Below are 27,376 nucleotides of genomic sequence, written 5' to 3' on the forward strand. Positions count from 1 at the left end.
AGCTCTAAATCCAGGCATGTGGCTTCCAGCTGACTGTCTCAACAGTATCCCATTTATAGAGAAGGAAATGAAGTTAGGAGGAGTTAAGTAATATGGGGAAAATGATAATAACCACTACATAGAATTGTAAAGATTACATCGGATAATACAACTGTCTGGTGTATAGTAGAGTACAATAAAAGTTAATTAATCTTGAACCGTTTTGGAAGTTGTTTTTTCATGTAACATAATATCATGAACAGATTTTCATTTCTTTAAATACTCTTTTACAGCAGCATTTTAAATGGCTGCAATAGATTCCTTTGTTTGTATTTGTAATGATTTCTTTGCTTACTCAATCTTACCCTGTGAGACGTTTGGGTTGTTTCCATCTTTTTGCAACTTATAACAGCAATCAACTGCTTACAGCACAATCTCCATATATAAATATTTCCTTAGGATTAATTCTGAGAAGGGGAATGGCTGAGTCAAAGGGCATACTTACTGTGAACTTCAAAAAGTTTAAACCAATTTACACTTTCCCCCAGCAATTGCTCTAAGTCTGGCATTTGTTAAAAAGTGTTATTTGTCAGGAGTTTTCTATTAACTTAAAAACCCATTCGTAGGACAAGTTACTGCTGTCATGGTAAGACCAACCAAGTTGGCTTTGTGCAAAAACTCATCAAAGCATTCCCTGCCTCATCTCCACCTCTCCTCACCCCCATCTCTCTCCTGTCCTTCACACCGCTTTATGTCTCTCCTTAGAGTATTCTGTTTCCTCATAAATAACCAGTCCTGCCGTCGCTGGATACACTCTCCTGGACCTCAACCAAGCCTATCTCCTGAATGCACAGGAACTGAGCAGGATCCTATTCTATTTCCCAAACATAATCATACTGGGCTGCAACAGTATTGGTTGTGTAATTGCTTTAGTGGTCTCTGGTAGCTAGTATTTATAAAGATCCAATACTCTTGCCCATGCTCATTTTCCTAGTGAAGGCTTCCATCTCAGTACCTCATCTTTCTCCCTGGCAGGGGTGGAAACAGGATCCAATCTGGACCTATAAAATAGTAGCATATTCTTCTGGACACAGAAATTGGTCCAAGGGCCAGACACAAAACACAAGAATCAGAGCCTCCCTCTGAGACTGACATACAAATTTTGAGAGAAGGAACTTCTCTCCACTTGGTTACTAAATTTGATTATGTAAGCCTGGTGCTTCTGGCAGCCATCTTCCCAGCTGCACAGAGGAAGCTTTCGGCTCCAGAAGAGACAGAAGCCAGTGCACCAAGAGAAGCAGAGACGACCAGGTGACATGATTGAACCCCTGCATCCAGCAGTGCCACCAATGGACTTCTAAGTTGAAAAAAAGAAGTTTTTGGCTAAGACAAGTGTACTTTGGCTTTCTGTCTCTAGTAACCAAGAGTCTTGATTGGATACAGCTGTAAAATGAGTGGTATTAACATTATTTTGAGTTCAGAGAGGGGAGGTGTATTATATGGTAATAGGGTGGGAATTAGGTCAAGTTTTAAAAGTATGTAAATAATAATAGTTGTAAGAGAATTATCAATGCAAAATACCTCTAAGAAAGTTGTTTGTTTTTAAAGGTAACATAATGAATTTAAATAAAGTGGGTAGAGTGCAGAGACTGGCTATGGTCTCATTTCTACCTCTAGACAGCTACACAGCCCTGGCCAAATTGTATCACCTCTTTAGAGCTTCATTTCCTCATCTGAAAATAAGTGGGCTGAACCGGTTAGGCTCCAGGGTCTCTTCCAGCTCTAAAATCTGTAAACCTCATCCAGTGAAGTCTCTGTGGTTGATCTGTGTCTCGGAAATGTTGTTTGCTGGTTGGCTCAGGCCTGGGTTACTGTCTATTGATGTGGGCAAGGGGGATAGTGTATCAGAAGTGGAGAAAAAAATCAATCTCCCCCAAATGGTTATAGGGAAGAAACTTTGTGTTCTGTTACAAGTGAATCGCTAAAGGGATGTTGCCTCTAAGCTTAAATTATACACAGTGGCCCATCTCTGGGAACCCTGCCTCCTAGGTAATGAGTGTTAAGCTAAAATACGTTTGTTTAGCTCACAGGAAACATTCTGAGCAGGCCCACCTGTGAAGGAAGGAAGAAATTAACACATCCCCTCTAAAGTCTGGCTGGAACCAGGGCTTTACCCCCTCTCCTTTTAGTATAAAAAAGTCTGAATTCTAACTTGGGGAAGATGGGTCTTTGGCACACAAGTCCACCATCTTTTCGGTCTGCTGGCTTTCCGAATAAAGTTGCTATTCCTTGCCCCAGCAACTCGTCTCTCGATTGATTAGCCTCTCAGGCAGCAAGTACTCCTTGTACTACTTGCTGCCTGAGAGGCTAATCTCAGGTAACTTGGACTCGGTAACAAAACCATATGGTTATTACACATCAAGGGAGGAGCAGAATAGATACCAAAGACAGAATTACCATGACCACATAACACCTTTAAAAGGCATCTCTGTGTGTCCCAAAACAACCGTGAGGGACAATGAAGCTGTTCAGCATTTCATAAAATTAATCCAGGCTCTTAGTGATAAAACCTTGAGATTTACTGCCACCCTCTCTAAATAAACCTGACCTCCTCTGAAACAACTCTTACTGCAGAGGTCACAAACTGGTAGGCCACAGATGGGTTTTGTAAGGACCACACATTGTTGGTCCACAGAATATTTTTAAAATTTCAAACTGTTGCCAAGGTTTAAAAAATTGGGAGATTTTGCATTAAAAAAAAAAAAAATCTGGGTTTCTGGCTTCTCTTGAATCAAAAGCTCTCTCTGGCGGTGCTGAGCCCACATTCCCATGTGGCAACAATAGACTGAAGCTGAGTAGCAGCTGCTCCTTTTAGACAAGGCGTGCATTTTCCAGGCTCCCACAGGTCTCCCTGGGCTATTTTGTACAGGTAAGTTACCTTTTGGCCTCTGTAGACTCATTAGTCTCTGATCAGTCTTAAGGTCTGGATATGAACTTGCCCACCCACTGTGCTCAGCGCTGGATATGGTAACAATAGAGCTTCCCCAGTACTGACCCTGGACGCCAGATGGCAGAAATGCTGTAAATTGTAGCTAAGAAGTAACAAGTTAATCAAGAGCTACTTCCCACAGGCTCTGCAGAGTCAACTGAATACCCAATCTAGAACGTAGAACTACGAAAATGGAAAATTCTTCTTTCCCCTTTATTATTATTATTATGGGCTAAAAGTTTTAATAAGACAAAGTTTTTTTTCTCTTAACTGGCAAATTCTAATCCTGGACTCTTTAAGTAGGAGTAGAAAAAAATCAAGAGTCAAATAAAAGGATCAAAAGTACAAAGGGAAGGGATTAATCTGAGGAATCATAAATTTATATATATATATTTTTAAAAACTTTTATTGAAGTATAGTTGATTTACCATGTTGTATTAATTTCTGCTGTACAGCAAAGTGGTTGTTATATACTTTTTCATATTCTTTTCCATTATGCTTTATCACAGGATATTGAATATATTCCAAATAATATGGGTGATATGATATTGATGCTAATAAATACATCCAAAAATGATTTTTAAAAAAATTTAAGACCACTATTAAATATGTATTTATTAAATATCTACCATGTGCCAGGCATCTAGGCAAATATACTATGATAAAAATTGGATATGCTCTTCCAAACTCCATTAATGAGTGCTTATGTGTCAAAACACGCAACATAAAAATAAAATAAAATTTGTGGGAAGTTATAGTAACAAATTGAAAAAAATCACAGAGACATTAATCTCTCTGTCAGTTTTCTATAGACCAAGTTAACAAATATAATAAACATTATTTAATTAAACCTTAATTAGTATATGTATTGAGCTTTTTGCCACATAGACAGTATATATTCTTTTCAAAAATCCATGGAGCATTTACCAAATGTTGTAAAGGAAACCTTAATAAATCTCAAATAGTATAACTAGTAAGGGCACATTCTTTGACTGCAGTATAATAAAAGTAAATATTTGTAAAGCAAAAAAATACGTAAGTAAATAAGAAATGAAAGTCTACCTATAAACTAAAAATAGAGTGTATAACTATTGAGTCACATAAAGTGAAAGAATTAATAATGTTATTGAGCCTGGAGCTTGCCTAATGCGCAGCAAAGCCAATCTAATGACAGCTGGTCACGGTATAGAAAAGTACAGTGTTTATTGCAGGTCACCAAGCGAGGAGAATGCGCAGCTAGTGCTTAAAAGACCTGAACTCCTCCCTGACGGCTTTCCGGGAAGGGTTTCTTAAAGGCAGTGTGAGGGAGGGGGCCATGGGGAACGTGATCAACTTGTACTCAATTCTCAGATTAGTTGGCATCAAGGTGAAGTTTAGAGTTTAATCTTCTAGTTTCAACTGGTTTGGGGTCTACAAGCTTGCAGTCAGCAGTTTTCATCTGGTGAGGGTCTGCTTCCTATAAAAACAATTTAGGAATGTGGGCCAGACCTTTATAACTTTCAGAGACCTGGGAGTTCAGAGACTCTGCCATGTGGCTGATTTATAATCTAAATTGTTACCAGTTTTCCGGCCCAACAGTTATTCTTTGTTTCTACATCTTCACATTTCCTGATCAGTTACCTCTGGAGCCAGCCCTTTGCAACTCAGGGGAGGCCTGGAAGACCAAAGCAAAAGCCTTTTACTTCAAAAACAGGGTCACAGGGGCTTGTATACGGTTTCAATAACAGGCTAATTAGAAAACAGTAGTAACATGTAAACATGACAACACAAAATTTAAATTTATGAGAAGTGTACTTGGGACAAAATGCATCTCTTTCAATGCTTTTATTATTCAATAAGAATTAATGAAAACACGTGTGCTAGTTACCTATCGATTGCCTCTCATCTCCAAATTCACCCTTTTAGACAGCTCAGTGAAAATGGACCTGGGCCCTTTAAATATATTTTCTTTGCCAGCCGGCACTGAAGTTGTATCAGTATAGAGTGCTGCAGAAACACTGCAGAAGGAAAGGGGCTTGCTTCCTTGTTCTGTGGTACTTGTGAGGCGGGCTCCTGCAGAGGCCGCAGGTTCTGTAGCGCATGGCAGCCAGCAGCACCCAGAGGTCAGCAGCTACACCCCCCACCCCCCCCCCCCCCCCCCCACCCCCCCCACCCCCGCCATGCACCCTCCCTTGTAGGTTTTGTAGAGGAGCTCTTCTGCCTCCTGCAGAGCTGGTAGCTTCTCCAGGGCAGGCTCCTGCAATACTCTCAGCTTCTCCATCCAGTGCTCTGCTCCTGGTGTATGCAACTGACCGCAGCACCCCATGGCCAGAAGCCTGCCCTAGCACCCACCTTGGGCAGTTCCTCAGCGAAGTGCCTCCATTAAGACGCCTCTCTATGAATAGCTTTCCCTGGCACCCTCAAGGGCAGATTTTTAGCAAACTCCAAGAGGACAGATTTCTAGCAAGTTTCACCAGCACAGCAATACAGTGACTTTTCTGCTACCCGGAGAGCCAGGACGGCATCCCCTTCAACAAGATCTGTATCTCAGCGCCACCCCACGCTCTGGGGGCGGGTTCTTGCTTGGGGGCTCCATCTCAACCCCACAGGTAGTGGCTGCTCCTCGTATTTACTGTTTCTGTAATCTTTAGAGTTCTCTTTACTTCTCACTAGACAATGCATGATCACTTTAATCCTTTGTTGTGGTTAATCATTCTTCATACTAAACTTTCCCTGTGTAAATTATTATATGGTTTCTCTCTCCTGATTGAATCCAGGCCGATACAATGTGTGAACAAACCAAGAAATTGGAAAAAGAACAAAACAAATAAACAAAAGAAAAACACAGACATTACTAAAGATAAAAAGCAGAAGTTAACAAATTAGAAAAGGTCAGTAGGATTGATAAATAAACTTGAGAAGCATTTGGAAAACAATGCCAAATTTAAACAGACAAACTTGTATGGCAATGTTAAGTAAATAATAATGCAAAAGTACAGAATATTAATAATGGGACAGAAAATATAACTGATCTTAGAAACAGAGGCAGTTAAGACAATTAAGGAAAAAGCGAATCTAGGAAAATACAAAAACAAAGACTGGCTCAAGAAAAGCTATAAAATCCAAGTAGTTGAGTAATACTGAAAGCAATATAAAAAACTACCCTCCAAAAAGTGTGGTTCAAGCAGTTTCATCATTAACTTTTCCAGCTTTCAAAAAACAGGCAAGTCTTATGCTATTTAAACTCAGAGGATAGGAAAAGAAGGAGACTCCTATTCATTTTAAGACTTCTCTAGGTCTCATAGTAAAGTTCAGACAGTAACATCTGATGAGGTGGTAAAATTAAGAGTTACTATAAATAAAGCAACTGATTCAGTGATTTATAGACCTTAAGTGGAAAGAAGGGAAAGAAACTATATTTGCTGAGGTCCCTATGACTAGTGCCAAAACACCCACTGTAAGATATGCCCTCTGACCATAACTGCCCAGAAGAAAACATGGGTAATTTTTAAAATAATCATAGAATGGGATAGACCTTTTTAATTATGACATAAAAGAAAATACTGAAACCTTTTATTTGGATCAGTAAAGCAATAAGTACATAGACAGTGAAAAGACAACAAACTGGAAAAATATTATAAAATATATAATCAGCAAAGGGCTATTTTTCTAGATATGCAAGTAGCTCATATTCAATAAGGAAAGGATTAACCAGCCAACATTAAAATGCAAAAAGAATATAAACAATTAGCTCATGGTATATATGTGTATATATATACACACACACATATACGTATATGTGTGTGTATATATATATATATACACACACACACATATATTGTATAAATGTATACACACGTTAGACCTTTGGCCAGGAAAAACCTCCTCTTTTTGCTTATTCAAATTCTATTTATCATGCCCTCAAGAAAGTTTTCCAGTTTTCCCAGAGAACTCCTATAGCATCCCTAACTTGATACTCAATATTAATGTCCCCCAGGGCTTCCCTGGTGGCGCAGTGGTTGAGAATCTGCCTGCCAATGCAGGGGACACGGGTTCGAGCCCTGGTCTGGGAGGATCCCACATGCCGCGGAGCAACTGGGCCCATGAGCCACAATTGCTGAGCCTGCGCGTCTGGAGCCTGTGCTCCGCAACAGGAGAGGCCGCGATAGTGAGAGGCCCGCGCACCGTGATGAAGAGTGGCCCCCGCTTGCCACAACTAGAGAAAGCCCTCGCACAGAAACGAAGACCCAACACAGCCATAAAATAAAAAATAAATAAATTAATTAATTAAAAAAAATTAAAAAAAAAAAGAATCAGAAGAAACATTAAAAAAAAATATTAATGTCCCCTCTATTCATCTGGAAATACTAGGAATTTCTTTGAACAAATAATGTATGTATATGGAATAGTTATTATTACCTAAAGTGAAACCAGTGTTTTCTCAGAGTAAGGTCAAAGGCTGACCTGCATTAAACTCACCTGAATACTTTATAAAATACAGATTCATGGGCACTGACCCAGACAACAAAATGAAAATCTTCTGGAGACCAGAAGACCATGGTGGCCTAGGCAGGAGCTGACCTTGAGTGCTTTGAAAATTCTTCTCAGGTGATTCATATCTGCACTTGCCTTTGAGAATTCTGCCCCTGTGAGTCAGTAATAAAATGTCTGTCTTTATTTTGTAGAGACTTTACAGAGTGTTTTCCACAAGCATTTTCTAATTCCATATTTACATGTGATCTGGGGATTGTCACAGCTGGTATTATTAGTCCCACTTCAAGATAAGGAAATAAAGTTCAGAGAGATTTAGGGACTTGCTCAGAGACTCACCTAGAAAATGGTGGAGCTCAGATTTTGATTATCTTTTCACAAGTACAAACTCCATCTCCACCCCTTCATAGAAACCCCCTAAAATTCACAGTTCTTCATGTTTGTAGAGCAAACTCATGGTGATTCTTCAGAACAAACTGATGACAACAGGCATAAGTGGCAGTAGTGAAGGATGAGAGCACCCCTGGAACCCATGGGTCTAGGAGGAAGGAGCCGATGTCACAGATGACAGAGGTACATGATCACACAGTTGTTACTAAAAGAAGGCAGGGCCAGGAACACACCACTACAGCAGGAGACAGCAACAGGAGTTAAGGAAGTACTCAGAGAAGATGAGAGAGCCAACTTATAAGGAAGGGAGGTATGTCTGAAACACAGCCTGAGTTGAGCACAAATTCATATGTGTTTCAAGAACAACTGGGCCTAAGACCTTCAGCGGCAGAGGCAGCGGCAATCAAAAGAACAGCAACAATGACCCCAGGCCACAGACAACTGACCCAGAGCTACTGCCGCTGTGGATTCCTTAGTCTGAGGTTTCTGCAGCCCGTGTTTACCAAGGTGCTTGAGAATCCCCATCTCAGCAAAACTCACTCTCTCAACCCACAGCCAGGCCTCAGAGCCCCAGGGCACAGACCCCAGTAGAGGTTCTGGCAGGCTCAGCCCCAGACTTGCCCTCTGCTCTCTACGTCAGGGACTTCATGTCACTGTCAGAATGTTTTCCTGGCTTCACAGTCTACCCTTTACCCACAAACCCCTTTAGTGACGTTATGTGAACCTCTCCTCCTCTCACCGAGCCCCCATGACCCTTCAGCCCTCAGGTGGAGCTGGCTGTCTACATGGAACTATTCCAGCCCTGGGGCATTTCTGAATTGCTAGGACTCTGTCCACTGAACCCACCTGCTGATCCCCTAGGGAAATCATAAGAAAACTTTATGATGACTGTATGTCGGTGAGCTTTATCCATATTGTTGCCTGAAGATGCCCTTTGTTCGTTTTCCTTGCTGTGTAGAAGTCCGTGGTAGGACTCTGCCATATTTTTAGATCCATCTTCTGCTGGTAGATAATTGGGTAGTTTTCAATTTGGGCCCATTTCAATTTTGCTGTGTTAATGAATTTCTCTTGCATACCTAGGGGTGGAATTGCTGTATATTCAGCTTTGGAAGATAATGTCGTGGAGTTATCTACACAGAGTTAAGCAGTTTCCTCACTCACAGACCATATATGAGCCTTCCGGTTGCTCAGGATCCTCACCATTTAGTATTGTGAGACTTCAACATTTTTGTCCATCTGTTGACTGTGTGGTTTTAATTTTCATTTCTCTCGTGATTAAATGAGAGAGTACTTTTCATATGATTTTGGCCATTAGGAGTTCCTCTAATACGAGATGTGTGTTCAAGTATTTTGCCAGTTTTTCTAATTGATTGGAACGAGTTCTTTACATATTTTAGGTACTAGTCCTTTGCCGGTTACTATCTGTTACAAACATTTTCTTGCATTCTGTTGCTTGTCTTTTCATTCTCTATGGTATCCTTCAATTAACTGTTTTTTAAAAACATACTTATGATGACACTTTTACTCCTCAAGAAGTTAATGATTTGTTCTTTTATTTTAAGAGACTAAAATAACTGATAATTGGGAGGAAAGAGATTAGAGGAAATTGACATTCTGTACCATATTTTTCTGTGATGCTTGAATTTTTATATTGATCATGTATTGCTTCATTCAACAACTGTTTATTGAGCATGTGATATGTGCCATGAACTACTCTAGGTCCTAGGGATCCATTACTGAATAAAAGAGACAGACACCTGGCCTAACAGAACTTACAAGGTGGGATTCAATATTGCTTTTATTTTTTAAAAAAAGATATAAAAGACTGATTTAGTTTCCATCAAATTTTCATTTTGAGCTTTACATACCTATATGTAAAAACAACATGGCAGGGCTTTCCTGGTGGCGCAGTGGTTAAGAATCCGCCTGCCAGTGCAGGGGACACGGGTTCGAGCCCTGGTCCGGGAAGATCCCACATGCCACAGAGCAACTAAGCCCGTGCACCACACTACTGAGCCTGTGCTCTAGAGCCCGTGAGCCACAACTACTGAAGCCCACGCGCCACAACTACTGAAGCCCACGCGCCTAGAGCCCGTGCTCTGCAAGGAGAAGCCACCGCAGTGAGAAGCCCGCACACCACAACAAAGAGTAGCCCCCTGATCGCCGCAACTAGAGAAAGCCGTGCACAGCAACGAAGACCCAACGCAGCCAAAAATAAATAAATAAATTTATAAAAAAAAAAACAAAACAAAACAAAAAAACAACATGGCACCGAACTCAGAGGAAACATTTAAGAAGATAAGCAAACCTTTCTGTCAAGGGTTGATTTGTCATTGATTTCAGCAGCAAATTTTCCAGAAAGTATGCTGAAATGTCAGATCCCGGGCCTCTTTAACAGAGACAGTATATAAAGGCATCTATTTTAAAACACCTTATTGTCATGAGTCATCTTAAATCAAAGATGCAAGTTGAAACATGAGTCAGATTCTGGACTGAATTTATCATAGTCATCACATTTAAATTTTTATTTTGAGTCAGTAATATATACACATAGGAAAATAAAATCAATGAGTATGCAAGGAATGTGAGCAAATATACCTCCATTCAAAACCCCACCCCACCACTGCCATACTCCAGTCTCCTCCCCCCAGGTAGCCACAGTTATCAGTTTCTTTCTTTTTTTTTAATTAATTTTTAATTGAAGTATAGTTGATTTATAATGTTGTGTTAATTTCTGGTGTACAGCAAAATGATTCAGTATATATATATATATATATATATATATATATATATATATATATTCTTTTTCAGATTCTTTTCCATTATAGTTTATTACAAGATGTTGAATATAGTTCCGTGTGCTACACAGTAGGACCTTGTTGTTTATCTATTTTATATATAGTAGTGTGTATCTGTTAATCCCAAACTCCTAATTTATCCCTCCACCCCTTTCCCCTTTGGTAACCATAAGTTTGTTTCCTACGTCCATCAGTGAGTCTGTTTCTGTTTTGTAAATAAGTTCATTTGTATCACTTTTTTTAGATTCCACATATAAGTGATATCATACGATATTTGTCTTTCTCTGACTTACTTCACTTAGTATGATAATCTCCAGGTCCAGCCATGTTGCTGCAAATGGTATTATTTCATTCTTTTTGTGGCTGAGTAATATTCCATTGTGTAAATATACCACATCTTCTTTATCCATTCATCTGTCCACGGACACTTAGGTTGCTTCCATGTCTTGGTTATTGTAAATAGTGCTGCTATGAACAACGGGGTGCATGTATCTTTCTGAATTAGAGTTTTCTCCAGTGTATGCCCAGGAGTGGGATTGCTGCATCATATGGTAGTTCTATTTTCAGTTTTTTAAGGAACCTCCCTACTATTCTCCATAGTGGCTCCACCGATTTACATTCCCACCAACACTGTAGGAGGGTTCCCTTTTCTCCACATCCCATTTAGCAGTTTCTTATGTGTCCTTCAGAAGATGTTCAATAATGTGCGAACACATAGGAAATACATATGCATTCTGTTTTAACTATTTTGTGCCACTGGGTTAACAAGCAGAGGCTGCAGATTTCTGGGGTGGGGATGGGGGCTGTGATCTGGATTGAAGACAAAGTGACAGCCTCTCCCAAGCTCAGAACTGGGCCAGGTGAAGCTGGAAGGGCAGGGTCTTGACAAAGCCTCTCAGCCCCAGGCTGGCTCTCCAGGCTGGTTTAAGCGACCTAAGGATTGTTTGGACGCTGCGTGGAGGTGGCAGTGACCTCTATGGGATCCCAGGTTGCACCTCTTCCATCTCAGCCCAAGCTTCAGAGGGCACATTTACGTAGAGGGCTTTACTTCCCCTCCTCTACTCCTTAAAAATGAAATGAAGGCTGACATCACACCACTCCCCCTTCCTCCCAGATGTCTAGGCAGTCCCCCCGCCTCACCTGGCACCGTTACACCCTGTGAGGCCTGCTCCTGCACAGCTAGCCCCTTCCTTTGCCTGTCCTCCCCTCAGTTTAGCTTCCCAGGGTGTAACATTGGGTTGATTTCTTGTCCCCTTCTGTTAGCTCACGCCCTACCTGTGGTCTCCTATGCTTCAGGCTCCCTGCTAGGTCCAAGAGCCAGTGTTCTGGGAAAGGTACTTTAGATCCATAACACCAGTAGCCTTGGGGGGATCAAGTTAATATATGTGATGTATATTCTATAAATATTCCCCCGCTCTGTACTACAAAATTCTCTCCAAAACTGAGTTGACAGATTGAACAAATAAAAATACAGAATGCACAGTCAAATTTGAATTTCAGAGAAACCACAAATAATTTTTAGTACAGTATGTCTGGTGCAATCATTAATTTGTATTTAATCTGCCAACTCTATTCCAAAACCCAGTTGAGCAGTTAAATTAAACAATTCTTCTAATCTGCATGTCTTTGTCCTAAAAACAAAGTTCTAATCCTCCCTTCAATGACTGTGGCCCACGCACAGCAAAACACCCACCAATTTTAAAACTGGGCATTTTGAGTAGTCTTGGGGCAGCGCAGGAAGCATTTCAAAGTGGTTGCTAGGTGGCGGATCTCAACTCTGGAAAGCATTTTTCAAACTCTATCAGTACTGCTTGGTGAGAGTAGCTTGGTAATGAGTAGCTTGGTAATGAGCCCAAATGTGTATGGTTTATAGAGCTTTACTCTGTTACCATTTTTCTTCCATTTTAAAATCTGTAGCAAAACTGAATTTAAATAACCCTTCTAAAAAGCTCTGTCTTTTAAACCAAATGCCAGAATGTCTAGGTAAACACAGAATTTAGTAATCACGGGTTTAATTTATTTCAGCTGTTTTTCCCTGCTGAATTTTTGAGATAGGTAAGACTGAATTTCTTCCAAACAAATCTGGGCAGGAGAAAACTTGAAAATATCGGCCAGTTTTAAGTATCCCCACATGATTCCTGATACAGTTTTACCTGGAGAATGGAGGGCACACAGCAGAATTTTTTTTATCTTGACTTCTCTTGCAGACACCAAATACTTCATACACAAGGAACAGTGTGGCCTATTCAGATAAACTCTTTGTTCAAATTACTTAACAAACTTCATGAAACAAGAGTTATGATTCTACATACCGTTTTAATAATTCAGAGAAAGAGCAGGGACCAGAAAAGGACAGAAAAGAAGGGGCATAGACACTGGGAAATTATCACCAAGGGAAATTAGTGACGATATCACCCCTAATCCAGTTTCCCCAAAAAGGAACACAACACTGCTTAGAGCATGTTCACCAAATTTCACCATTAAGATTGTATTAAGGGGCTTCCCTGGTGGCGCAGTGGTTGAGAATCTGCCTGCCAATGCAGGGGACACGGGTTCGAGCTCTGGTCTGGGAAGATCCCACATGCCGCGGAGCAACTAGGCCCGTGAGCCACAATTACTGAGCCTGCGCGTCTGGAGCCTGTGCTCCGCAGCAAGAGAGGCCGCGATAGTGAGAGGCCCGCGCACCGCGATGAAGAGTGGCCCCCGCTCGCCGCAACTAGAGAAAGCCCTCGCACAGAAACGAAGACCCAACACAGCCGAAAATAAATAAATAAATAAATAAATAAACTCCAATCTCTTTAAAAAGAGATTGTATTAAGAGCAGACTTCTAATTATACAAAGCAGAATTAAACCATACCTGTGTCTCTGTTCAACAAAGTATTCTCTTTTACTACCTTACCTGCCCCAGGCATTGAAGAATGGGAACAAAGCAAAGAATTACGGAAATTTAGAACTAAAAGGAACCTTTTTTCTTAACTGGTGCTCAGATTTTGTGAAGAAATAATTTAAATGTTTAAATTTGCTAATAAATGATGTACAATTAGGTGGAACCATATGAAATTGCTGGCATTTGACTCTTTTTGACTTATAAAAATGGCAATTCCATTTGATTCTACCTAATGCTATGCAGACGTTAGAAAAATATATGGTACCTCTATAAGTACTGGTATAGAATGATATCCCACGTAAATGATGAGAACCCCATTATAGGACACTAGTGTGTGTATGGGTGTCTAGTGTATGTGGGGATATATATGCTTGTTTATGTCCCACCATAAATCTGAAAATTTATAAAATACACAAACTGTTAACAGTGAATGCCTCTAGAGGGCGAAGTGGGAAACTAGAGACAAGAGCAGGGGGTATTTTTTACTTTTGTACAACCCCAATTTTTACCACATGAATGTATTAAAAGTTTAAAAGAAAAAAAATAAAATACCAGATTGGAATTAACATATATACACTAATATGTATAAAATGGATAACTAATAAGAACCTGCTGTATAAAAAAAATAAATAAAATAAAATTCAAATAAATAAATAAATAAATAAAATACCAAACCAGCAAGGAAACTACTGTTTAAAGAGGTGAAGGGTCTGTCCAAGCCATGCAGTGACCTCAGACTAGAACCCATTGAAGAAACCAGCTGCTCAGTTGCTTATGTTATCCCTACAATTCAAAGGACAACAGTGAACAGTAGCTTCTGGGGCCTGACCAGATCAGGGAGTCACCCTCCACCTGACCTTGTGGTTTACCCGGGATCTTAATCACTCTAGTTCAGTGGAGAGCTTCCCCCCTCAAAACGCAGTGTCACTGGAGGGTCAGTAGATCAGATGTGAATCATTCTCTCTGCAGTTGTGAATTAGCAGATTGGATGCTGCTGGCAAAAACTGGCAGCAAGAAAGAAGCCCTTCCTCTCGAACAAATCTTACCATTTCCTTAGGTCCTGTCAAGAAGAGTCCTGTGAGCCATTTTCAACAAGATCTAATCCTTTTCTCATTATGATCTTATTTTCTTTAGGCTAGAGTAGGAGACAATAGCCTAAAGAACAATTTTATTCTAATTATTTGCTGTTCAAGATAGGGGAGAAGTTAATTAGGAATTCGTTTTATGTACAGTTATCTGTCAGATCTCCTCCGCTCCCCGCCCCACTTCTGTGTCCCATTTTCCCCCAGCCATTGGACTGGCCTCATCCAAATTATTCTAACTGAACCAGTGTTCCTCAAGCTGTGCTGAGGAGGGGGAACAATTTCATTTTGCAGTTGAAGAAACTACGGTCTTCAAGATTAAGTGACTTGTCCTCATTCCCACAGTTGGAAAGTGGCAGACACAAACTGAAAACCCAGCTGCCTGACTTCCAGCCAAGTGTCCCTAGTCTTGAAATAAAGCCACTTATTTCACCCTTTCCCTCCAGCAACTGTCCTATTTTTCTCCTCCCTTCTACTGTCAAAATTCCCACCCTTGCATTTAGGTGCCTGTACTAAGTTTTCATGCTGACTGCTTTCTCCAGAAGCCCTGCATGTTGGCTTTTATGCCCACCAAGACGGGAGGGGCTGGTTGAAAGGGCACTAAATGAGCAACATGGCTAGCATTAGATGCCATCTGGTGTTGGTCTTTACTGACTGACTGTTAGCAAGACCATGGCAGGGGCAGTTAGCAGGATCATACCTACTTTCTTTACTACTGTATCTACAGTGAGCCCAGAGCCTGGTACCAGCCAGGAGCCAAATAAATACTAGCTGACACACAGGACTGCTGATCTGACTTTCCTCTCAGAAACTTCCTTTCTAAGGCTTTAGCGTTTCTCCTCCTGATTGGATGACCCCTCTTGGTTTGCCTCCTCTTCCTCTGGACGTTATCATCAATTGATCAATCTGTTCATTACTGAAGAACTATAGGAGATAGAGAAAAAACTGACAATGGGGTGCTTACATTTTATTTGTGAAAGAGATGAATATAAATGAATAATGGAATCACAAATAATATCAATATAATGGTGTAATAGTTATGAGGCAGATTGGAGCAAGACTGCACGGGTACTTAACCTCTCTGCATTTTAGTTTCCTCATCTATAAACTGGAGACAGTGGTAGTTGCTACCTCATAAGGTTGTTGTGATGGTTAAGTCATTTAACACACTTGAAGCAGTTCAACGAGGGTCTGGTATATTGTAAGTGCTCAAAAAAGCGTTTTAAAAAACACAGGGTAATATATAAATCATTATTATAAGAGCTGTAAGAGAGTCTCTTTTTTTTTTTTAACATCTTTATTGGAGTATAATTGCTTTACATTGTTGTGTTAGTTTCTAATGTGTAACAAAGTGAATCAGCTATAGGTGTACATATATCCCCATATCTCCTCCCTCTTGCGTCTCCCTCCCACTCTCCCTAACCCGCCCCTCTAGGTGGTCACAGAGCACCGAGTTGATCTCCCTGTGTTATGCAGCTGCTTCCCACTAGCTATCTATTTTACATTTGGTAGTGTATATATGTCCATGCCACTCTCTCACTTCGTCCCAGCTTACCCTTCCCCCTCCCCATGTCCTCAAGTCCATTCTCTACGTCTGCATCTTTATTCCTGTCCTGCCCCTAGGTTCTTCAGAACCATTTATTTAGAAAGTCTTTTTTTAAGAACTTTTTTTCCCAGTGAGAACTAATCAATTCTCAAAACCTCTTTTTCAAATATCCTTTCTAGATTTTTTCTTTGCCATTTTGACTCATCACTTCATTGTACCAGGGATACTAAGCCTGTCCAGGATGTTTAAGGTCTGAGGAAGGGAGAACTGAGGAGCCCCACCTAACAGCGAGCACCAACCAACCGTCCGACGGGGGAGTGAGGCTCTGTGTGCCCTTCCAGTCCAGCCTACCCCACAGTTGGCTGCAGCAGCGTGGGAGAGCCCCGGGAGACCCGCAGGAGAAGCAGAAGGACACACCAGCCCACAGAATGGTGAGGAACAGTAAATAATAAAATTTGCTATTTTAAGCCACTAAGTGGTAAGGTGGTTTGTTTCACAGCAAAGTATAACTGAAATACCACCTTTAATTTTGGTACCAGAGGTGGACATGCTAACGTTTTGAATATTACAAATCTCAGTATTAAGTATTTACACACAGCTATTTGCATTTTAAAAAACTCGGGACTTCCCTGGTGGTGCAGTGGTTAAGAATCCACCTGCCAATGCAAGGGACACCGGTTTGATCCCTGGTCTGGGAAGATCCCACATGCCGTGGAGCAACTAAGCCTGTGCTGTACAACTACTGAGGCTGCGCTCTAGAGCCCGAGAGCCACAACTACTGGGCCCACGTGCCACAGCTACTGAAGCCTGCACGCCTAGAGCCTGTGCTCCGCAACAAGAGAAGTCACCGCAATGAGAAGCCTGCGCACTGCAGCGAAGAGTAGCCCCCGCTCTCCACAACTAGAGAAAAGCCTGTGCGCAGCAATGAAGACCTGACGCAGCCAATAAATAAATAAATAAATAAATTTTTAAAAAACCTCAAAGTAGGACATTCTGCATAATGTGTTTAAAAGTAGCTTTTCTCCCCCACTTATCATATTTTGAATTTCTGTATGAGTAATTATATATCTACACTATTATTTCTGGTGGTTGCATTTTACATCATGATTTACTAGCGAGTCTTTTAATGATAAAGTCTGCTTCTAATCTTTTGCCACCATAAGAAATGCTTTGACGGACATCTTTGAACAATATACTTCTTTTTACACATCAAAGATTATTTCCTCAGGATTATTTCCTGTGTATGGAATTACTAGGTTGAAGATTTGCCTCTTTTCAAGGTTTTGATTAAGTATCATCTAATTGCTCTTCAGAAAGGTTGTTTACATTGCTACCATGAATGAGTCAGAACTCTCTTTTGCCTGCACTTTTACCAACAGTGGGTTTTTTTTTTTAAATCTTTGTTGATCTAATGGATGAAAAACTATGATCTCATTACTATTTTGATTTTGTTATTACTATTGGGCCTGAGTGTGTTTTTATGTATAGAAGGCACTTATGTCTTCTCTAAAATTTGTATTATCTCTCTGCTCATTTTTCCACTGTTATCTTTTCCTTATAGATTTGTGAGTGATATTGATATAATGCTTTGTCTGTTATGTATATATTTAAATATTTTTCTGTAATTTCCTTCCAAGAGAAGATTTCCCTCAGACTTTATGGGTTTAGGTGGATTTTTTTTAATGCACAAACAAATCTGTTTATTTTTATTTATTTATTTATTTAATCTCTGAGACTGGTGTTATCAGATTTATTGTTTTAAAAGAGAGCAAAGTTTAAATATAATCCTTTCAGAGAGTGTCAGATGTTATCCAAGTAAAATCCAGACCCCTCAGTTTATGTAACACACCACATTCTATTCTCCCCATATTTAGCCAGGTTTATCTCCCACAACTTCTAAATGCCAGTTCCCTGTTCTTGTGATTTTAGTTTCTGGTAGGCGGAACTCATGGGCTCTGGAGCCTGACAGATCTGAGTTAGGATTCTGACTCAACCACTTTCCAGCAGTATGAGAAGAGCTTTTAGAGCCTCAGCTTCTTCATTATTTAAGTGGAGACAGGATTAATTTGAGATTAAATTAGTTCCCGAAATATAGTTGGCACTTAATAAATATTAGCTCCCACGCCATGCCCCCATGTTTTTGCTCATGCTGGGACATGTCTCTCAGATGCCCTTCTCTTCTTCTCCATCTCATGATATTTTACCTATTCTTCTGGTCCCCTTCTACCCAGACTCCTTCACAGAGGCTTTCAGAGAACGGAGAGCTTATCATACACCTTACTCAGCTTAGGTGCCTTAATTTTTTATTTTAATGTTTCAGATGTTGTTAATCAGCAAGTTATAAACTTCAGGAAGGCCTGGCCCAGTGCTTGGCACTTAAATGCACCCAGTAAGTATTAGGGGTTAGGACCCCGTGCTTTCACTGCTGGGGCCTGGGTTTGATCCCTGGTCTGGGAACTAAGATCCTGCAAGCCTCGTTGTATGGCCAAAAAAAAAAAAAAAAAAGGAATGCATGAGATTTAACTTCAAGGTAATAACACTAGTTAGCAAACTGCACTTTAAAATTAGCCTAATTATTATTCCAGACACATAATTGGTGATAAGTGCAAATTTGTTTAGTAAATGTAGCAATAATTGGTATCTCAGCCTCTAAGACCCTGTATTATACCACTGAATATTTTAATAGTTCAATATGTCATTGGGGGGAAGTGGGTGAAAGTGGTCAAAAGGTGCAAACCTCCAGTTATAAGAAAAATAAGTTCTGGGATGTAATGTACAGTTTGGTGATTACAGTTAACAATACTGTATTGTATATTTGAAAGTTGCTAAGAGAGCAGATCATAAAAGTTCTCATCACAAGAAAAAAAATTTGTAACTATGCAGGGTAATGGATATTAACTAAACTCATTGTGGTAATCATTTCACCATACAGTAAGTCCCCTACATACAAACCTTCAAGTTGTGAACTTTCAGATGTGAACGTGTGTTCCATCAACGTCAGGCATGTGTGAAATTGCACCTTGCCCTCCACCTCCTATTGCTGACGATCCTTCAGCTCTACCATCTCCTACCTCGTCTCCCTCCTCCTGTCAATAACTCTTCTTGCCTGTTCACTCGATGCCAGCCCCTGTATGCCAGCTGTTGACTGTACTACTGTACTTTTCAAGGTACTGTAATGTAAGATTAAAAATGTTTTTATTTTTTGTTTGTTTTTTTAAACATCTTTATTGGAGTATAATTGCTTTACAATGGTGTGTTAGTTTCTGCTTTATAACAAAGTGAATCAGTTATACATATACATATGTTCCCATATCTCTTCCCTCTTGCATCTCCCTCCCTCCCACCCTCCCTATTCCACCCCTCTAGGTGGTCACAAAGCACCGAGCTGATCTCCCTGTGCTATGCAGCTGCTTCCCACTAGCTATCTATTTTATGTTTGGTAGTGTATATATGTCCATGCCACACTCTCTCTCTTTGTCACATCTTACCCTTCCCCCTTCCCAAATCCTCAAGTCCATTCTCTAGTAGGTCTGTGTCTTTATTCCCGTCTTGCCACTAGGTTCTTCATGACCTTTTTTTCCCCTTAGATTCCATATATATGTGTTAGCACACTGTATTTGTTTTTCTCTTTCTGACTTACTTCACTCTGTATGACAGACTCTAACTCCATCCACCTCACTACAAATAACTCCATTTCGTTTCTTTTTATGGCTGAGTAATATTCCATTGTATATATGTGCCACATCTTCTTTATCCATTCATCCGAAGATGGACACTTAGGTTGCTTCCATGTCCTGGCTATTGTAAATAGAGCTGCAATGAACATTTTGGTACGTGACTCTTTTTGAATTATGGTGTTTGTTTGTTTTTTATGTGTTATTTGTCTGAAAAGTATTATAAACCTATTACAGTACAGTACTATATAGCTGACTGTGTTAGTTGGGTACCTAGGCTAACTTTGTTGGACTTACGAACAAATTGGACTTATGAACGCGCTCTCGGAACGGAACTCGTTCATATGTATGGGACTTACTTGTATATACATATATCAAATCATGTTGTACACCTTAAACTACTACAATGTTATATGTCAATGATATCTCAGTAAAACTGGGAAGAAGTTAAAATTTTTTCATTAAAAATATATACCATCAGAATTTACCAGTGGAATGTATCATTCCTAATAGTTTAACATACTGTATTTCTCCAATTCTAAGAAGTACTTTGGTCTCACATTGTAACATCTCTAAAACTGGGATGTGTCTTACTATTAGAGAAACAGCCAATGGCCAGGTGGCAGTCCTGATATAGTTGGCATTGTCTTTGTATTTGTGAACGTGTTTATAACTGCTCGAATTTCATCATTTTACTGAGTTCTGTGCAATTTAATACTACATTTGTCAAAGCCATATGCTAAGAAATGCAGTTGAAGGCAGGAGAAATTGCCAGATGTGTCAGATTAGGTGAAAGAAATTCCAAAACAACAAGAGGCTAATATAACCAATTCATGTATCACACAGGTCAATAGTGAAGGCCTGGAACTTCAGTTTGTCAGAAACTTCCTTCTGGCCATTAATAGAGAGGCTGCATAGGTTGTAGTGACATATAATTCAGCTGAACAAGAAAACTATGCTTTTAGTCAAATAGGATTATGCCAGCAGCAAACTTGAAGAATGAGTGTCTGTCTAGGAAGCAAATCCCAGAGACGAGGCTAGGACATCCTTTTAAGAAATGCTATACTATCAATGATATTGTGTGGAAAAACACACTTATTGATGCTCTGTGTGAAAAGGGATTCCGGAGAATTAGACTCTGTGTACAGAATTTGTAGAAATACTTTCATCAATTTATTTTGCTTATATTTTCCTTTTCTAAATATGCACATTACTGAAAAATTTATATCTAAGTCTAAAAGCACTGTTTCAGTAAGTATTAAAAAGATCCTATGTGACAACACATTGTGTCATAGTTTAATTGGCAGCTCTTTTTCTTTCTGGGTGGTACATACAATCAAAGATGTCCTAGATTTGAATAGATGTGGTAAATTGAATGGAGGCTAAAATGGGCAGTAGATCTGTGAATTTCCAAGCTTCCCTTAGTGAAGGAACAGAGCTTGTTGTTTTGTCGTTGTTCTTGTTTTGGTGGGTATTATGTTGTTGCTTAGGAATGAGGTAGGGAGATCCTGCGATTTCTTCACAATTATCAGTTAGGCTTGTTTGCAGGACCAACATAATTTGAAGAGAAGCTAGCTTCTCACATCACCATTTACAACTTCTTAACGTAAGTCACAAATTGCATTCTGAATTAGGTAACATTTCATTTGTCATTAGCTAAGCACTTTTAAAATTAAATGTATTATATTTTTCCAATATAAAAGTAATATGGGTTAGTATAGAAAATGTCCTATATGAAAAAGTGGGTAGGGTCTGTCCTGGTGGCGCAGTGGTTGAGAGTCTGCCTGCCAATGCAGGGGACACGGGTTCGAGCCCTGGTCTGGGAAGATCCCACATGCCGCGGAGCAACTAGGCCCGTGCGCCACAACTACTGAGCGTGTGCGTCTGGAGCCTGTGCTCCACAACGGGAGAGGCCGTGATAGTGAGAGGCCCGCGCACCGCGATGAAGAGTGGCCCCCGCTCGCCGCAACTGGAGAAAGCCCTCGCACAGAAGCGAGGACCCAACAGAGACAAAAATAAAAAAAAATTTAAAAAGTGGGTAGGTATAAGTATGTAAGCAGCCATATTTCTTCCAACCAAAATATTTGGTAAATTTTTTTTAGAAAAATTTCTTATGTTTTGATGCCATTTCTTCTAGTTTACAGAAATATCTCAGATCAAAGTAACATATATTGAATGTACAGTATTTGGAAAGTATAGCAAAGTATAAATAAGCATGAAAAACATCAGGCTTCATCTCACCACCACCCAGAGATTGCCTCTTAATATTTTTGGCCATCATATTCAACCTGTCCAGGGCAAACAGGAGCGCTCAGTGGATGCTCGATACATCCTTACTGAATGCGTGAATGCCAAATAAGAGAACTTGGAGAACAGCCCATATGACTTGCTAATAGAATTAATTATACAGATCTTATGGTCTAAAAATCATCTGTCTTCTCAACTTTGCCTTATTCTTCTCACACAGCTGGAGCTTGTCCAGGACACAACCAACTTTCTACTACTTGGCAACGGAGCACTCTGGGGCAGTTGGTCATTGTCCTCACATCACTCCTCTCATTCACTCATTTGTTCATTCAACAAATATTTGTTAAGTGCCCTCTATGTGCCTGGAATACAGAGGGGGTAATAAAGAAACATGGCCCCTGCCCTCTTGAAGCTTTCAGTCAAAAGAGGATAAAACAGATAAACATAAAAATGAATATATGATTAAATATATTTGCGTATTGTGGCAAGTGGAGAAAAGGAAGAGAACAGGTGGCTGGGGAAATAAATAAACCATAATCTGATTCAAGAGGGAAGGCCTCTCTGATGGAGTGACAGGTCAGAAGGTCAAGGAGGAACAAAAGGGAAGATTCTGAGGCTGGCAAACTTTAAGTGGGTGTGGCCTAAAAACAGTGAAGGAACAGGTGTTGCGGGAAAAGACTAGGCTACAGACGTAAGCACTTCCTGTAGGGCCTCATAAGCTATGGAGAGGATTTTGAATTTTATTCTGTGTATGCTTAGAAACCAATAAGCTTTTTTTTTGTAATTTAAATTGCGTTTACTTTTAATAGGTAACATTCGCAATCCAAAGTATACAAGATCCAAAGATTATTGAATGAAAACACTCCCTCCCTCCGGCTTCCTAGGCACCCAGTTTCCCCTCCCCCGAGCTGGCTGTAAGTATACCTCCGGAAATACTCCAGGCACAAACAAGAAAACTTATCAGTCTGTAAGATATTTTAAGCAGGGGAGCAAGGCATCGGATTTGTGTTTTAAGGCAACCCGAATGCTGAGAGGTGTCTGGCTTTCTGCGTTCAGAGCTACGCGCTCCAGCTCACGCATTTCACAGACCCTACTCTGCTCGGCATTCCGGGTTTCTACCGGGGAGATCCCCCGGGGGCCCAGGGCTTCGTAAATTACATCCTGGCAGGGCTCCCACGCTCGTTCCCACGCTGTGCTCCAGGCAACGGACCTGCGCGCTCGAAGCTCCCACGCCGCCCCCTTCCCGCATCTCGCGGCCCGGAACCCGGGAGCTCGGCACCCAGCCCAGGTGCGCTTCTGTGTTTTTTAACGAGAGACCGGGGCAGCAGGGCAGCGGCTCCAGGATGGCTGCGACTGAGGCGGGCCCGGGCGTGGCCAAGGCTGAGGGCGGGGTCAAGCTTAGGGGTGGAGCCGACGCCTGGTCGGCTGCAGAGCTCTCCAGAGCTCCTGCTGCCGCGATTCGGTCTGGGATCCGGGCCACCCACGGGGCGGTGGGTGCTCTTTGGCCTTGGGCTCTGCAAAGCCCTGAAGGTAAATCCGCCTGGGAGACGGGCAGCTAGAGCGCTAGGGGACCAACGACGGGGGCGGGCGGCTGGCTGGCGGCGGAGGGGAGGGTCCCGCGGCGAGTTTCCCGAGAAAGCTGAACTCGTCCCAAGTTTCTTGTGCATCAGTTTGCACCCGGCGAATTGGTGGCTGTCTCTCTCCGTGCGGGTGGTCTTTGGGCGCGGGAAGGACGCGGAGGTGATTGGATTAATCCGCCAGGGCTCAGCCCAGATTTCTGTACTGGACTGCTCGGCGTGGTGGGCGCAGTTTTTGCCCCAGAAAGGGCGGGTAATTGACACGCAGTTGTGTCCCGCGCGGCAGCCGGGTGATCCCCGGGCTCAGAGCGCGCGTGTCTGCAAGGCGTGCCTGGTTGTCCGGCGGCAAAGTTCCATGACTTCTTTCCTCTTTAGGCAAGACTCACTGGGTGCTGTTCCCCCCCCCACCCCGACCCGGGGCTGACGCCCGAGGCTCTGCTATGGACGGCAAGAGCGAAGTAGATTTTTCCAGCAACAGCTTAACCACTTTGTGGCGGAGGCGTTCAGCCCCTCAGCCCCAGCTGCTGGGCCGGAGCAAGCCGAGGCCCCAGTCCTACCAGAGCCCCAGCGGGTTGCTGATCACGGATTTCCCGGTAGAGGACCGAGGGACGCTCCCCGCGGCGCAGACTCCGGCCCAGGTGCCCACCGCCTCCGACGGCAGGACGATCCAGAGGAGCCCCCTGCTTCTGTGTGCCCATCGGAGGTTGGTGACCAATGGGAGGACCGTCTCCCCGGAGTACAGGGCTGTTTCTCCTCGGCTTCGACGGCCCAAGTCACCCCGGGAACCTAGAGCGGCGTCGGGCGGCTACCCCAAATCCCCAGCGAACGGCACTGCGACTTCGCTCGCGCAGCAGCCGCTGCACCGCCCGCGGACTCCTCATGCGCCTGGCCCCTGCAGCCCCGAGGGGGACAGGGTCGGATTCCCCGCCAGCCCCCTGCTTTCGCCTGCTGCAAATGCGCTTACTCCTAATACCGCCTCCCCAGGCGCCCGTTCGCTGTCCGGCCAGATGGCTAAGGACCCTGAGCGGGGACCTTCGAGACTCTCTCCCGCGCCCCACAAAAGGTCTTTGGAGCAAAAACTCCCCCTCCAAAGGCTTCCCTCACAGGAGAACGAGCTCCTGGAGAATCCTTCAGTGGTTTTGAGCACAAACAGCCCCGCCGCCCTCAAAGTGGGGAAACAGCAGATCATTCCGAAGAGCCTGGCCTCGGAAATTAAAATAAGTAAATCCAACAGTCAGAATGTGGAGCCCCACAAGAGACTGCTTAAGGTGCGCAGCATGGTGGAGGGCCTTGGAGCGCCCCTGGGCCCCGCAGAGGACGAGGGCGAGGCGGAGAACGACTTGGACAGCCCGGGGTCTCTGCGGAGAGGCTTGAGGTCCACGTCCTATCGCAGGGCGGTGGTCAGTGGCGTTGATTTTGACAGTCCTACCACCTCGAAGAAGAAGAACAGAATGTCCCAGCCTATTCTGAAAGCAGTGATGGAAGACAAGGAGAAGTTTTCCAGCCTGGGAAGGATAAAGGTAAGAATGGGCAAGAGTGTCGCAAGTTAGGCATTCACTAAGCCACAAGTGAAGGTGATGGGGGTGGGGAGGAGGGGCACAGAGGAAACCAGAGGTTATTGTTCTCTTTTAATTCTGTTGTTTGTTGATCAGACCCGTGCACATTTATCTCTTGCCCATTCTGTTGCTGGCGGGCACAGCCCAGGTTAATGCAGCTTCATGGGAGGAACTGAAACTCTTAATTGTTTTAATTTTCTAAGTTCGGGCAAAAAGTGGGGGACTAATGGGGAAAAAAAAACACAGAAAATTAAGTATTGGCTGAGTGAGCCCCGAACAGTTTTAACACAGGTAGCTGAAAAGGGGATGGTGGGCAGGCGTGGATCTGCCCTCTTGATTATGTGGTTGCGCTGCCTGGTGCTTGTTTAGAAATGTCAGTCATTCGTTGCTGATTCATCACAGCTGATGCAGGAAAACTGATTTCCCTAGAGCCTATTGATTATTTTAATTACTTACACTAACGATTTAATTTACTGAATTATTTTTTTCAGTGGTGATCCCATACTAAATACCATTCAGGTAAAATGTGAATTTTAAAAGTCAGTTGCCAGATCACAAAAGACATAGTTTGTCATCTTTGCTGTTTTCTGGTTTCTCTCACCGCTGCCTGTGGTTGTATCTTATTCCCATTTTGTGCCCACTTAATCCTTGAGTGCATTTAACAAGTTGGTAGCTGAAAACTTCAGGTTCGAGTGAATGGTGTGGTGTTGCTCCCAGATAAAGGCCTAGGAGCTGTGCTCATTAAAATATGACTAAATATGACATAAAGAAATAGGGAAAACTAGGGAAGGAGATTTTGGAGTGTGCATGTGCTGTCTTCTCCAGACGCAAGACAGATCTCAGCAATCGGGCAGGAATTCATTTTGGCAGCCACATCTTTTCTTGATTAATCAGAGAGTCTATATAAATGTCACATGTGTAATACACAAGCAAGCCTGTTTTATTTTAGATCCCATGGCCTTAAAGAAGTTCCATAACATTTTATGTGTTTTTTCTTTTCCCCTCCAACTCCGCAAGTATAGCAAAGTTCAATTTAACAGTGATGGTGAATCATGAGTAATGAAATAAGCTGTACTACTGGTCATTTGAGGATTCTCAAGCTGTATTAACAGAGCATGGGGGATAGTGTTCATTTTATTTCACCTTTTTAGTGAGTTGTAGTAGTCATATGAGTGAACTACTCCAGGGATCATCTGCTGTATGCCTTTGGAAATCTAATGAACGTAACAACAAAAAAAAATACTTTTTCTTAAAATAGCTGTATTTTCTGTTTGGCTCACTCATACATAGTTTGCTTTGCTTTTCCTCTTTTTGCTTTTCTTGTTTCTTAGAAAAAAATGCTGAAAGAACAAGGAACATTTGATGGGGAAGGTAAGCATTTGATTTTCCAGACTTTTATTGCTGTTTCAATGTGGAATATCAATTATAAGTTGAAATCCAACTGAAGTTACAAAAACACAAGATGAGAAAAATGTACAACTTCTTCACAAATTATACAGCACAGAGCTCCGCACTAAGCTAAATTCACCAGCAGTGAGTAAGATTAATGGCATTCTTTGTAAGCAGATGACTTTGTCAGACCAATGTTCTGGGATTTTTAATTCTTCTCTACTCTGGCTCCATCCCCACCTTCCTCAAAAAGTAGAGAAAGAGTAAGGGCAAGCTCTAGCCCTTTAGTTAAAAATTAAGTTTGGCATTTAGATCTTAAGTCATATTTCCTTTGACTTAATGTTCTTTTCCCCATATTTCTACATTTTAATATCATTTCTGACTTCCTGTTTCCTAATCCAGTTTCAATTTGGGGGAAATCTAACTCCTGGCTGACAGAAACATACTCCTAAGAATTTCGAACCCATATAATATTTCTGTGAAGGATCTCAAAAATAAAAGCAGCTTTCACCAGGTGTTCAAACCCTAATCAGATTAGCGGACTTCGTGTAAATAGATGGATCCAGTGTCAGTGGTCTGGAAGAGCACAAAGGGAGAAGCCCCAGGTGCAGTGCTTTTAGGGCTGGGGGAGTGTGGTGGAGGTGAGGGTAGTTACTTTCTGTCATGCTTTGAAATGCTAAGATTTCCCAACCTTTAAAGAACAATGAAGAAGGGTATGCCCCTCTATAAGTAAATCTAAGGTAAAACCACCCAGAATTATATCACCTTGGCTGACTACAAAACATTTCCCT

General features: G+C 41.8%; 1 protein-coding gene and 1 pseudogene across 6 annotated transcripts in view; both read left to right on the forward strand.

Moving 5' to 3' along the window:
• LOC118893871 overlaps positions 1-16,635 on the forward strand; it is a 231,231-nt pseudogene extending 214,596 nt beyond the window's left edge.
• A 6,845-nt stretch (positions 16,636-23,480) lies between these two features.
• The window catches only part of ARHGEF26 (Rho guanine nucleotide exchange factor 26), a 159,478-nt gene continuing 155,582 nt past the window's right edge, over positions 23,481-27,376 (forward strand). For all 6 annotated transcript variants that reach the window (XM_036849635.1, XM_036849637.1, XM_036849636.1 and 3 more), the window contains exons 1-3: positions 23,481-23,593; positions 24,016-25,160; positions 26,528-26,567. In XM_036849635.1, coding sequence (XP_036705530.1) covers positions 24,081-25,160; positions 26,528-26,567 — 1,120 coding nt within the window. In that variant the 5' untranslated portion in view covers positions 23,481-23,593; positions 24,016-24,080. The remainder of the gene's footprint in view (positions 23,594-24,015; positions 25,161-26,527; positions 26,568-27,376) is intronic.

This window comes from Balaenoptera musculus, chromosome 4, assembly GCF_009873245.2.
Source record: "Balaenoptera musculus isolate JJ_BM4_2016_0621 chromosome 4, mBalMus1.pri.v3, whole genome shotgun sequence".
Taxonomy (NCBI): Eukaryota; Metazoa; Chordata; class Mammalia; order Artiodactyla; family Balaenopteridae; genus Balaenoptera; species Balaenoptera musculus.